Here is a 14546-nt window from a genome sequence, read left to right on the forward strand (position 1 = left end):
TCTAGCCACACAGGAAAGGCAAAAAGCGCATAGAAAAATATCAGCCTGTACCAAAACGGCAGTACATACTGAACCAACGCTATGGAGTCCTGCCCAGTGGCCACTATTGATGATCTATACTATATAGTAGAGATACAACTGAAGACCAAACGACAAATGCCTCACAAATGCGACCCTCCAGACAATGGCGTCGGCTGGTTCTCTTTAAGTCGGGGTCAATACCCTTGCACTTGGAAGCACGACCTCGGAGGAGGCTGGCAGATTCAAGCTAACTAACCATGGATTAACAGTTTAACTGTGACGTCATGACAATCACTCGGCACCATTGACTGGAAGGCTTCCTTTGAGAGGTATTTGCCAGTTCATTCTTAAGTTGTATGTGACTATAGTTACATGACAATGCTAAGCTCCCCCGTTTAATAAAAAAAGAGAGAGAGAAGGAGAAAAATGCGTGTTTCAGAATAGAACAGAAAAAGTTTTTATTTCGTGTTACAATCCCTTATTTTTTTTTCTTTCCCTCCCTCGATGCACGGCGTCCGTTTGATCAGAGGTAGTAGTACGGAGGGTGGGTGTCGAAAGTGGCCGGCTCGCCGTCGTCGACCTCTTCGGCTTCATCCTGCGTCGGAAATTCCGCGTCTCCGATGTCGATGATGTCGACGCCCGGCTTGGGCGTCTGTAGTTGGGAGCCCCTGCGAGTCATGCGCGCGCATCGCGTCGATATCACATCGGTCGACGAAGCAGCAAGCAGCTCCTTTCATGGCTGCGTTCACAGAATAATGGTGCATGCGTACTTATGTTTCATGGCAAGGAGAAAGAAGCAAGAAGGAAGTGAAACTCTCGCGCGAAATATTTATAGTAGGATACAGCATAAAATAAACAGCAGTTAACACGGGGTCATGGTCTGCGGAGTCTTGTGTTACTCCGATAGCCAATCACAACAGCAAACGAAATCAACTTTTTAATGTTCGACTTGATTAAACGCGCCATTTATCAAAATTTTAGAGCTTATAATTTTTTTTGTCATTGGTTTCTTGTTTATGTGACAAGAAAAGTTTTAACAAGAGTCTACTTTTTTGTCATAGAGTTATTCTGTGTGGCCGCCCTAAATATGGGCGGAGCTTCACTGCAGACTTAAGTTGTAACCGACTACAGTCAGAAATTCCCGGCTCGTCACATACAGAAAAGCATTTGTTGATAAAATACACATTTCCAAGCTCTCTCGTCGTTCTAGCTCAATTGGAGCGCCTTTTGCTGAACGGGACTTAAAGCTCCTTTTTTAACGCTTCATAAAGCTCCTGTAGAGTCAGTGGCATTCCTGTAATGCTCGTGTACAGTGTTTGTTACTGAAGCTCAGTGATAGAACCGGGTGCAGTGACACAGGCTACGGAAGGAGCGCTATAGGGATGACACAAACGCTAACAGGAGCACTTGCAGGAGTTACAGAAACGCTTCAGAATGCGCGCAGATACAACTCTGGCGTGCCCAGCCCCGTTCACAGAAATCAACTGAAAGTCCTCTAGCCCTGCGCCGCACCTTCGAGATAAGCCTTTATTTAATTCATGAATTCTGATCAAACTGCATGAATGAAGGAGGAACAGGCAAAATACGTATCAAGACGCTTGACAGAGGCCTGTCCTCCTCAAAAAGCATGGCAATCCATTTGGATAATGCCATCAATCACACAGGTTCAGCAGTTGATGAAAACAAATTTTATACAAGAAACAAAAATAGAAAATAAAACAATATATTATCAGATGCTGATCTGTGTTAGCAAAATGAGAATATTAACATAAAGTACGTGCGAGGAATAATCACTTCGTTTACTTCATTACAGGAAAGTAACTACGTCTGCCGTGTACGTCAATTCAGGTGTTAGCGTTGGTATTCTAAGGTGGTATTCTAGCTCGGTATGTAAATGCGACAGTCACGCTCTGTCAGGCTCTTGACTGTAACCATAATTACTTACTATAACTACTGGCGCAGTTGCGTGCAATTATCGAAAGCTGCTTTTCTCCAGCGAGTGACAGCTTGCCGGACGAGCACTCGGGCCTCTCCTCACAAGGTCGGTCGAGCTTGCGTTTGCGCATGCGCGCGTTTGCGTACGTCTCCCAAAACGCCGCGACAGAGGTGTCCCATTTCACTGCTGACCATGCGCTCTCGCAAGCGTGACGCCAGGGCAACTTCGAACTTCTTTAGACTGACTTTTTTTTCTTTTTTTTCCCTCCTTTTTTGTTATCTACTAGTGGCTGATTTGTCCTACTTTCTTCCTTTCCGCATGGTAGGCTTATTGCAACGCCTCTTCCGTTAAATGGTTGCAACATTCCGGCTGTACGGGCGCGTGGGTGGAGAGTGACTACGCCGCCGACTTTCACATAGGCTTCTGGACAGAACGAACGCCCGAACGGATCTCAAGCAAAAAGATGGGAGTATGAGTACTGACACCAACCAGGTCAGGATACTGGGAACACCGTGTCTTGTTCGACGAGCAAATTGTTGCAAGGGTGAATAGGCACGACGGAAGTAGTTTGATGGCGTACGTTAGTTTCGCTCACTGATAGAAGAACGAAACTTGAACGAGAAGGGGGAAGAGATGGACAGGGGGAATTGGAGGCTGTAAAGTTTCACTTTTTACTAGCGGTTGGCAAAACGATTTGCACGTCACATTTCATATAGCCCAAATATCTCGCGCATGGTTTCATAAATTAATGGTGAATGAAAGCTGACACGGGCTTCAAGAGGACGATGGTCGGCGCACCGCCTCCGTAAGTACACAAGTGGCTCGGATATGTTTCGGCATAAATATTCTATAAAGTTGCATTTGCAGGATGGGTCGCACGCTGTCGAGCAGCTTTGTCTGCATGAGGGCGCTCAGTTTCGCTGGGTTGCTGCGCATGGAGTTGAACGAACGACAGACGAACGCAAAAGGGCATAGCAAACAACAATATAGAAAAATAAGAATTGCTACTACAATCAAAAGCGGCATTACAGCGAGCAAGGCTAGTCGTCGTAGGCGGTAATTACCATGTGTAGCAAAAAGCACTTTTTATCCCTACCTGTTTTTGCGTTGCAAGAACGCGAAAACTTGTTCGCTACTATTGCGTACAAAAGTCTATGCACAAGCCCGTTATACTTATGTGGCACGGGCCGGGACGCTTAATTTTTAATAAATTCCACCTAACTAAAACGCAAGGAAACGTACACTTAATCTTACTAATACCGTCCAGAGTTGCACAAGTTGGAGCTGGCGTAGGTTGGAGCTAGCGTAGGCTGTGGTCGATAGCCATGAAGCGCCTTTTTTGTGGGGACTACTTTGCAGCCAAATATCATGTTGTAATAAGTCAGGGTAAAAAAAGGCGGGGGGGGGGGGGGGGGGGGGGGAGTAGGCACGGCCAATTATAGAGAAGCGATAAGAGCTGCAACGAACTGCCGGGAATGATGCTAGTACTACTAATAGTAATGTGCACGAAATGAACGCAGAACAATTTTAAGCACAGCCCAGCAGCAGAGGCGCGTAAAGGAAAGATTTTTCAATATTATGATGCTCATCCAAACCCGCCAGAAAAGGCCCGCTGCATGCGTGGCTTGGTGGCTTTGGCGGTCGGTTGCTGATACCAAGGTCACGAGATCAAATTCCAGCTGCAGAGGCCGCAAATCGATGGAACAGAAATGCAAAAACGGCGTCTATGTACGTTAGAGAATTCCAGGCGGTTTAATTTAATCCGGAGTCCTCCGCTACGGCGTACCTCAAAGCCCATGCGTCGCTCCGGAGCGTCCAACCCCACATAGCATCCGTAGCCGTAATTACACCAAAAAAGGACACTGTGTTCAAAGCGCGATTATTTAGTGGGCACTGGTTAATTTAGTTCACAGCTGGAGCGAATTAGCGGGTGTCAGCTTGCATGAAAAACGGCTCGCTTTCATTTCAAATCGAACAACTAAGTCGATAAAAACAGAGACACAGTGAGCGCTGGGGCCACGCCATGCTTGCACGAGAAGTGAATCCCCCGGAGTAAGTCTCGTTTGTGCGTGGCAGGAAGCTGGAAGCTTTCGTATTAAGCCGACTCGTATCCGCACATAATCTGCTTAACGGATACGCCCAACCCCCGAATCCGCATCGCGCCAGCCGCAAGTGGGCATGAAGGCTAGGCGGATTAATGTGGCAACTACTTTTTGCGCGCTTTATCTTTTTTTACTTAGATGATGAAGAGACGCAATGTATGCCGAAATTTTTTTTTCTTTTACTAACAAGCGTATAATGAGAAAGAATTCTTTTTCGCGAGGCTTGCGACAGCTCATCTTTGCAAAGCTTACTGTCTCAATTCTTTTTTGTCTCTTCTCACCACTGGTCTCTGCAGCCTGTGACATTAGGGCTTCTATAGCTAGCACACCGTGCTTATTCTCGTTCTTTCATTTACACGTACGCCCAAATAATTGAAAGGAGGCGAAAAATAAATAAAGATAGCAACAAAATAGTAATCAATCATGGCAAGTCGCGTACCGGTGTCAGTACGCATTTTATTTAGTGGGCTTTCTTGAAAATATTAAGCGAAACGCATTCCTCGTTTATAGAATCTGCAACAAATCATAAATTTCTTTGTCAAATGGTTCATAAGTATTTTCAAACAAGAAAAGAAAACACAAGTGGCACCACCTCAATATTGGTCGGCACTAAAGGCTTCCTGGAAGTGAGCTTCTCAAATATATCCGACGACACCGAGAACCCGGCTTATCATTCAGTTTTCACCGTTGAACACAAACCCAGAGCCACGTCATTGTTTGCTTATTGCTCTAGGCAAGTTCCTGGCGTCGGGGCAGTTTCAACTGTCAATCGTTCGCATTGCTTCTGGTCGATGCTGAAGAACACTGCTGCCGCCTGCAGGAAATTCTGCTTTCTTGCAAAGAATCGTCTTCGCATCATGAATGCGTCTAATAAAATGGACAAATCAAGAAGCGCAGTCGGCGGGCTTTTGTCAAGTGTCTGTGATACAAATGAGCGCATGTGAAGGTATATCTCAATCAGTCGTGTACTTTATCAGGATGTAATAGCTTTACATGGCTATCACTGTACGACTTTGTCGGGGGGGGGGGGGGGGGGGGGGGGGACTTTGTCGTTTTCCCTCAAACCACACTTACTTGTTACACTTTTTGCCACGTAAGGATGGCATTGCTCACTCGCTAAAAATAAAGCGCTGCTTTAAAGGGTAACTGCACCACTCTTGGAGAATTGCGCGATATTCAAGAACTTAAATGTATATAGGCTGCAGGTAAAGCATGCCAAGCTTCTTCTTTTTTTTTTTGCGCTAGCATTAAAAATTATGGCGTAAGCAACGATTAAATTTTGGGCTTCTTCTCACAGTACCAGAGGAGTGCGGGGAAGCTCGGTGTGACATCCCGGACGGTATGATTTTGGTGTTATTCCTTCAAAGCATGTGCTTATGCGTTGGAAATGTACCGGTACCGTAGATGACGGCATCACGCACTTTATACTTGACGCTGTGCGCTGCGGAGAAGCTTGAAGGTCATCCCGATTTTTATTGGTGATGACGTCAACATTCCAAATGCTAACCCAAAAGGACTTCGCATGCTTCAACTGCAAGTTTCACACATTCAACCACTTTAAGCTCGTCGAATTCTGAAACCTCTGCAGTTGCCCTTTGAAGTACTAACCAAAGAAAGTTCGCTCACAAGGCAGTTTCCTGAAGATGAACAAAGAATATATAACAGTCAGTACATTTAGAGATCAGGGCGGTCGTTACATAGGACTTGCCATTCTGCACTTCCAGCCCCACACCACCAATGATAATAGAACAGCGACAGTTTTATGAACAAAAACATGACAGTTTAGATTAAAGGTAACTAAAGAAGACAACTAGGATAGGTTCCAGTAGTTCGGCAGCTCAGACATTGTAACAGCGCTCTAAAAACACAAAGAACAAGGAAATGCACTTTCGCAGCACACAACGCTCTGACTAGGGAAAGGATTTTTTCTCGACGTTTGCTTTTTAGTTGTTATTGTTTATCAAGCGCTAGCTACCATGTCCGGGTCGATTAAGCGCATTTCATTGCCCCTTAACAAAGCTGCATGCATGAGAGACAGGGGAGGGCGCAAAGAAACCGTCTAGAGCACGGCCGCAGGAACGCTTCTCTGCTCGCTAACCGTCTGTATATAGACGAAAGCCGTTCTGCTCAATGAAGATGGAGGGAGGCCCAATTCTCAAATTCCCGCGCGACACGGCGTAGCGCCGATGAACTTCTCGGAGCGAAAAGTTTTTTGCGGCGTAAAGTCGAGGGAGGCTTACTCTGCGACCGCGGCAGGGAAAGAAGGATAGGGGAGAGGAGGGCAGCGTAGCGTCTCTTGATTGATCTGCGCAGCACTTAACGTCGGCCGTAATTGCCAGAGGCAGCGGGCACCATGGGTCCGACGACGGCTTTATGCTCGCCCGATTCTCGGCCGCACGGCGATGACGGATGGGCCCCGTATAGAGTCGCGATGCCTTATTGATTTTACATAATGAGCGCTCGCCGCGGTTTCCCGATAGGCCTGCGCCCGCTCCATGCTCTCAGCCGCGCTGCACTCTCCGTCAATACTGCCCCGCGCGCACTCTGCCAGACACGAGCCGTTGGCACCTGCCATGGGTTATCTATGCGCGTCCTTGCGAGGAGCGCTGGAAGCGTGTGAAACGACAATTGAAGAGCGTTGGTTCGTTCGTTCGGGCGAAAGTGGAATGGTTTGTTTGGGAACAGTCTGTGGTTGAGCTCGGTGTAATGAGCCGTGCGCCCTGTAAACACGGGAAAGAACGATATCGAATCGCGAGCAGGCTTTAAACTTTCCGTATATGAACTGAAGAAACTCCTGACTCTCACTCACTCACTCACTCACTCACTCACTCACTCACTCACTCACTCACTCACTCACTCACTCACTCACTCACTCACTCACTCACTCACTCACTCACTCACTCACTCACTCACTCACTCACTCACTCACTCACTCACTCACTCACTCACTCACTCACTCACTCACTCACTCACTCACTCACTCATTTTGTTATTCTACTCAATTCCCTTTAGAAGTGGCGAAGGCTGTCGCGAAGACCAGGTATGCAAAACAGAAAATAAGCGATAAGGCTGTTCTTGGAGAGAGGGCCGTCCCGTTGTTCGTCACGCCTGCTGTTGCGCGCGCATCAGAGCTGAGCGGCCAACTCTGCAGCATGCAACTCAGGTTTGAGTATGGCTAATTTGACGATCGCTTGCCGTGCAAGTAGTACCTGGAAGCGGCCTCCTTTCGTCAAGCTGTTAGAACTGTAATTGGTGCGAGACGCGCAGCGTCCGAATTAGCGTGCATCCTACACCATAGACTCAAACGGGCGACGTCGGGACCGCGGTGGCAGTTCGATTTATCCGGATTTGCGAATTATTGAACTTTTGCTGTATCGACGCACAAGGCGCACAAGGCGCATTTTGTGATGCCAATGATAATAGGGCGTTACTGGCGTATTAACATTTTGGTACTCGATTCTAACGCTCATGCCATGTTTCGCCAAGTTTTCCCGCAAAACGGGAGCGTTAGAATCGAGTAAATGCGGTAACCTCAGCTACACTAGAAACCAGGGCTTTTTCTCTGTTTTTTGCTTATTTTCCTTTCACGCTGCTAGTATATCTCAATAACGCGGAAGCGTGCTCTCTGAGCTTTTAGCCCCAAGTGCAGCAAGGGCTTCAGTGAGGGTCAGTTGCTTGTGCCTTGCCTAGTCATTATTTGCTCTTAACTTTTACGGCAACGTCTGAGTGAACCAAAATGGTTAAAAAACTGCGACCAAGAGGCATAGTGATCCTCGACGTGACGTATCAACTTTGGCTTCTTTTTGCAACTCGCCTGCAGTCTCAATCCTTGCAGATAAACGACACGTTTCGTGTCAGTAAGAAAGCTTGGCGAAAGAAGATATAACCGGGGCACGCAACTTCCAAACGCTTCAGTTGCATATGTTAGAGCAGAAGAGTGGCTGCAACGGTAACGACATCGACAACTGGGAAGATATAACAGCGACAACAGCGAAAGCAGCGACAGCACGCTGGCGTATATATACACATCTTCGAAGACGCCACTCATGAAATGAAAAAAACGGCAGAAGACAGAGCTAGGCACGTGTCTTAAACGTCCTAGAATACAGCGCAATTAAAATAAAAAGGGAGACCAGCCTCGCTCGAACTGGAATTCGATTGATCGCCCTCGCTGCAAACAAGCCGTGGGCTGTTGCTCTTCCGATTCGTCGGCGAACGAAGGACGCGTGCCGTGCGCTATACGTACGAGCCCTCGCATCCACGGCGACGTAATTTCGTCCCAAAGCCGAGTTTCAGTTCGATGTTGCTGTTGCTTCGGTCGAAACCGTCGCGGTGCGAGGTCGCTCTATTTCCATGCAGCACCGGCCCCGTCTGCTGCGCGATATGCGAACGAATATTTCGATATGGGCGGTGCTTCGAGCATGTTCGCTTTTAAGCACGGTTTATAGTCTGGCGTTTTTTTCTCGAAGTTTTGATCGTCGGGTGTCACGCGTCTATAGTCCAGAAATTTTGCATAGAATTGCGTGTTGATGCCGGCGTCAGGTGGCGGAAAAAGACTCGCTCTGCGGTGGTTTTAAGAATGGTTACAGCGATTTTGAATCTGGGTGCATATGGGGACTGCAGTTCGAGCAATCGCTGTATCTCTAACGAAAGTAACGGCGAGGGGTATACACTGAGAGCACAAAGGGTATATACGCATGCGCGCTGAGAGAGAGAGATTTGTTCACAAAGAGAGGCGGAAAATGCAAGCCTGAGCTATAAATAATCTCAATTGCGGCTTAGAGCGGACTGTCTGGGGGGACTCACCCCCCCCCCCCCCCCCCCCCTAATGCGACCTCATGCAGATACGTTCTGTAGGATAGGGTCAGCTTTACTGAAGGCCGAAACACGAAGCCGAAGCACGCGCCTTACCAGGATCGCTTGTCTGCTATTAATGAAGCCCTCGGTAATAATTTGCCGCTCAACTCACTGTACAGATTGACGCAAACTGCTGCTTACTGTAGTTTCAGCCAACACTCTGCAACTGGCGAACGCACAGAGGAGGTGGACTATACTTGGACTTTCTAGCCGAGTCTGTACCTTTGCCTTGCCGTAAGCATGTTCGGAATCTAACGCAGATTATGACACCTAAGAAATGGGCTACAGCAGAATTGCGTGGATGTCACTCGGTCTCAGGACATTCGCTTTTGTGTGGCTTCCCTCCATATTCAACTTGATTAGCATCAATTAAAAAAAAAACGTACGTTACCGAAACGTGTGAAACCAAAAGCAGGATGAGGTCCAGCAATGTAATACTGAAGCAAATGATGCAGATGTCAGTTGGTGCCGCAGGAACATGAATGTGGTAAAGATTTATTACAGACATTGAGAAAGTCATAGACGATAGTAGCGCCCGAACGCGGGGCCGAAACTAAAGCTCTGTCTACCCGACGCTGCAGTCAACTATAAATTCCTTGCGAAACTCCTCCCCATCCCCTTTTTTTCCCCTCTCTCTCTTTCCAAAGGCGCTCGCGCGCGCCTTCGGAAGCTTGGCAGCGCGTGGCGACCGGACCCCGCTGCTTCGTCGTGAGTTTGATTGCGTCGTCTCAGGATCCGCCGTGCTCCGCTCCACGCCGCCGTCGAAGACGCAAAATCTAATATCCCCAGGATCTATCTGGCGGCAGCGGCGGACGCGCTGCAGATATATCTCTTTCGGGGCTCGCCCCTAAGCAAACACAAACCTCTCCTGTCCTTCCCTTCCTCTCCCTTCTCCTCCCCCATTTCTCGATTCGCCGCTTCGCTTTCGAAAACTGGGTCAGAGAATGGCAAAAACAAAAGGAAAAAAGAAGTCACGATGCTCACAGATCGACAGAAAAACCACAGCCTTTTTTTTTTCTTGTACCGGATGAATTCTTCGGTGACTCGGAAGGACTGCCCTTATCGGTTTGGCTTTCCTTCTCGAAATAAGTTTATGTAATTCCCTTCTTTATTGCTAGAGCATCCCAGCTGCCTAGAATCCTTTCTCCCTCCCCCCCCCCCCCCCCCCACTCCACCCTAGACGTTCTTAGTCAAGAGGGGGCGTATACATCTTTCGCTACATAGGCCCCCCGAGTACACGTCCCCTCCTTCCGCCCTATACGTCACATTCAATTGGGCGCGCCGTCCACTTGAGAGGAATTAATGCCGCTGTCCCGTGTATCCACGAGTCCGCGAGAAGCGAGAGTTGAAGACCGGGGCTCGCGCCACTCTGTGCCTTTCTCTTTCATACCTCTTCGTTCCTCTCTCTATCTAGCTGTGCGTGTGTGCTTGGGACTGGTCGCTCTCCGGTCTCGTCGTCCGTCGCGTGAGTGGATTCATTTCCGCTGTTTGCGCCGTCCCGGCTATCCCTGTGGACCCCCCCCCCCCCCCCGCCCCCTTTCTTACTATAGTATACCCTTGCCGCACTCCTTCCGCTTGCTTTGTTCCTGCCGTTTTCGCCTCCAGAGGGCGACCGACACGACATGTCAAGCTCCGTACATGACGACACGCCACGCAGATAAACACACACAAATGCATGCACGCACACACACGAAAACCTCGCAAGTACAAGAGTGTATATCTGCTACCTCCCGGTTCTGCTGACACTGAGCTTGTAACGACACCGCCCTGCAACAGCGTGGCACTTTAATATTTTGTTTTTGTAAGCTCGCTTCAGCTTAGTTTATTTTTCTCGTCCGTTTGTCCCCTTTTTCTACTTCTGAGCGCGCGAAGTACGTGCGCGGAGATCCTCGAATCACGCCATCTCGAGTCACGCCATAATCGAGGGACGCGAAATGAAGAAGAATTAATGTTTGTGATTTCAGCATAGCGTTCTTTTATTATTTCTTGGTTTTGCCCTTTCGTCATTTTCGTTCACGAAAGAACTTAACGAGCGGTTGGAGCGTCAACGATAATTGAAAAAGTGGGAACCAAAGCCCTCTTAGTCTGACCCGTGCTCGATATACTTTTCACGAAGAAGGCTCAGGTTGATTACGGACTCGCTTCCTCGAAGGCAGCGACGTATGTGTTCTTTGTGGTATATGGGGTTTAACGTCCCAAAGCAACTAAGGCTATGAGAGACGCGAAAACATACATACATCAAAATAAAGGTTTTAAAACATGACGTCTCGGGACTCCTACGGGTCCCTTGTTCACAAAATGGACGCAATGGGCAGCTTCTTTCGCATAAGCAGCGCTCATGGAGAAAGGAATGAAGATATTGTCGATTTCGCTTTTACTTACATGACACTGGTATGCATTTAGGCACGTTAATCGACTCGATCGAGCAGTAGTTACCAAATTTTCGTTTCGGACCCGTGTGATGTGCAGTGTCAGTGCGCGTTAAAGATCCCCAAGTGATTGGAATTATACCGCAGACTTCCACTACGGCACTTCTTTCTCTTTTCCTTCTTTAACTTCCACCTTCCTTCATTCTCTCACAGCGCAGTTGAAGTGTCCACCAAGAAGTGGAACATTTACTGTTCATTTCGTTTCCTCAGTCATTTTTTTCCCCGTACAACCGGGCAGCAAACTCACCCCAACTGCTTGTCGTCGAGGGGCTGCTTCGCTGCGGGAACTTCCGCGGGGACCTCGGCCACGGCCACCAAGAACTTGAACGGTCCTCCAACCGCGTTGCGCAAGCTGTAGAAGACGCCATCTTGGGTCGCCGACTGAGCCGCAGGGGGCGTCGCGGTCAAATCGCCGCCTCCGCCGCCGTCGACCGGCGGAGGGCCCGTGGAGGTGACGCCCCCTGGACCGGTGCTGGTGGTGCCGTTGGTCGAAGGGCCGCTTTTGTCTTTGTAAGGAGGAAAGGGCATATACAGTCAGCGTGCACACTGCTTGCTATTCGGGAAGCAGTCCATTTTCCTCAGTCGCCTTAGTGGCTCTTCATCCCGAGGTTCTAAGTTCGGTCACCGCAGTGGTGGCCGTATTTCGTCGGAGGCGAAAGGCAAGAACCCTCACGTACTGAAATTTCATCGCTCGTTAAGGACGCAAAAATGAATGAATGAATGAATGAATGAATGAATGAATGAATGAATGAATGAATGATATTCTCACTGGTTGAGTCGGAGGGACTGATGCACCATATCTAGTGTCCTCCGCCATAAGAAAAATATTAATTAGGTTCCTTATTTGTAAATAAATTATGAATTCTCGAACGAATTTGCTATTCCAGGGGAGCGAATTCGTCGACATTGACGAGAGGGCAAGAGGTGCAAATTGAATCTTGCGCAACAACAAAACACCGACATCCAGTCCTAATGATGAATTTGTAGGAAGGTTCAATATGGATGACAAATTGGCAGTGAGGAAAGTAAAATGAAATACATTGCAGTGATCAGTTATTTCAGCACACACGTAAACTTGTGGTAAGGAATAAGAAAGAATAGAGAATACTGTTGTCCGTAAACGCAAGAACAAGAATCGGACAGGATAAGGCAAACGAAAGCTTCGTAGTAAGCGCCAATGCCGGCATCAAAAACGACGTAGAAAGGCTAAGCAGGGCAAAGCATACCGAACAGGATCATGAGGTCTGGGGTGAGTTAAGATGTGAAAACAGAACGATGGAAAGACGTCGGAAACAAAGCAAGTCAGTGTTGCTCGGAAAGGAGACAATCTAGCTAGCATTGCCGCACCTACGGGGACATCTCGCGTCGGTGGATACGGTTTAGAATGCGCACATAATCACTGCCATAGCGTACAAGTGAGCCAGAAATCTTGCCCGCGCCTTTTGAGAGAAAGGAATTTAATGAGGAAAAGGTACCTACTACGGTGCCATAGTCGCTGAGACACTTTGCCCCTCATCACGAGTACGCGGGATTGAACCGCGGTCGCGGTGGACGCTTTTTTGTCGTGGAGAAAAGTAAACACGATCGTGAACTGGGTGATGTCTGCGGGCATAAAGGAATCCAAGGGTGCAAAAATGAATCCGTAGCCCTCCATTAATAAGACTTCTTACGGACCGCAATCCCAACACGTAAAGCCTGTCTGGAACATTTTCAAGGGTGAAATTGGTGAAGCGCCGTCACAAAACATTCTTATCCCATTGCCGTACCTTTGACCGTTCCGGGCTTGCCCGTGCTGACGATGCGGGTGACGACGCGAAGGAAGGCGTCCAGCACATGGCCGACGGTCGACGCCCTCCGGAAGACGGGTTCTCCGTAGTCGGGTTCTCCGTACAGTTCGAACTCCGGCTCCACGAGGTAGTCCCTCAGGTACGGCCTGTACGGTCTATACGGCCTATACGGCCTGCGGCGACTGGGGTAACCGGGGCGGCGGTTCGGGTAGTAAGGCCTGTTGTAACCACCCCCCGGATAGCGTTGACGTCCTTCGACGTCCAGGTGCTGGTCCGCTGGTTCAGACTTCACTGGCTGTGAACTCCGAACGTCGTTTGAAGGCTGTGTTGGGTGGCTGTGTTCGACGTGGGGCGCGGTGGAAGGCTTCGGAGTGTATGTGGTGGAGGCATCGGGATGGGGAGTGCTATTTCCTTGAGATACCACGCTGGCGGCGTCGGCACCCTGCTGGGAGACAGCGGGCGGCTGAGGGTCGAGATGACTGAACGTGCTCCGGTAGAGGGATTCTCCGTAGTCGGGTTCAACATACAGCTCGAAATCCGGTTCCACGAGGTAGTCCCTCAGGTATGGCCTATACGGTCTATATGGCCTACGCGGCCTGTACGGCCTGCGGCGACTGGGGTACCCGGGGCGGCGGTTCGGGTAGTAAGGCCTGTTGTAACCACCCCCCGGATAGCGTTGACGTCCTTCGACGGTCGGGTCTTGGCGCGCTGGTTCAGATTTCACTGGCTGTGCCGACTGTGAACTCCGAACGTCGTTTGGAGGCTGTGTTGGATGGGCAGGCGTCGTAAAGCTAGGTAAGGGGTGATGAGCTCCGTTATGCGCGTGTGACTGGACGTGGAGCGCGGTGGATGGCGATGGAGTGAACGTGGTAGTGACATGGGGAAGGGGGGTGCTATTTCCTTGAGGTACCACGGTGGCGGCGTCGGTACTCTGCTGGGAGACAGCGGGCGTCTGAGGATCGGGATGGCTCGGCGCCACACCGTCGGGCTTGTCGGCGGGGACAGGAGTGGCTACGGCCGGGTCTTGACCAAGCAGGCTTACCAGCAGGAAAAAGACGAAGCCCCACGGGCCCATTCCTGGAGATTGGGGGGCAGAAGAAATGACACGGGTCACGTAGCGCGAATATCGAATCCATGGTAATGCTCTGTTGTAACATTACGATTCTCCAGGGAGAAATATGCTTTTTCTTCGCGTGTACTCTGATGCGCGAAATGCAAGAGCAGTAACCGAGTCAGAGTTTAATGGTCGTACTTTGTGCGGCTACTGCCTTCCAATCGAAATCGCTGTCATAAACTTAGCAGTGATTGTGAGCGAATTATTACATTTCTTTCTTCTCGTGGCATGTAAAAAATAGGTGCAGTGTTTGTTACAGCCTTTGCGGACAGGGTAAGTTTAAGGAGTTTGTAAGCGGTA

The 14546-nt window shown here is 49.1% G+C and overlaps 1 protein-coding gene across 1 annotated transcript; it reads right to left on the minus strand.

Moving 5' to 3' along the window:
* Positions 1-514: 514 nt before the first annotated feature.
* Positions 515-14207, minus strand: LOC149372333 (uncharacterized). The gene is made up of 3 exons (XM_089581975.1): positions 13112-14207; positions 11593-11851; positions 515-689 (listed from the first exon to the last, which is right to left on the minus strand). The coding sequence occupies exons 1-3, from the start codon at positions 14205-14207 to the stop codon at positions 545-547; spliced, it is 1500 nt and encodes a 499-aa protein (XP_089438101.1). The 3' UTR covers positions 515-544.
* Positions 14208-14546: the final 339 nt, after the last annotated feature.

Source organism: Amblyomma mixtum, chromosome 1, assembly GCF_055824585.1.
Source record: "Amblyomma mixtum isolate Tamu chromosome 1, ASM5582458v1, whole genome shotgun sequence".
NCBI classification, from domain to species: domain Eukaryota; kingdom Metazoa; phylum Arthropoda; class Arachnida; order Ixodida; family Ixodidae; genus Amblyomma; species Amblyomma mixtum.

What these genes read in the sequence shown, in the direction of transcription:
- LOC149372333 (XM_089581975.1), bottom strand. Translation starts at nt 14,207, where the DNA reads ATGGGCCCGTGGGGCTTCGTCTTTTTCCTGCTGGTAAGCCTGCTTGGT. An exon ending in CAAGCCCGGAACGGTCAAAG is followed by an intron (nt 11,852 to 13,111) that starts GTACGGCAATGG and finishes CTCCTTACAAAG; the next exon opens with ACAAAAGCGGCCCTTCGACC. An exon ending in CTCGACGACAAGCAGTTGGG is followed by an intron (nt 690 to 11,592) that starts GTGAGTTTGCTG and finishes CATGACTCGCAG; the next exon opens with GGGCTCCCAACTACAGACGC.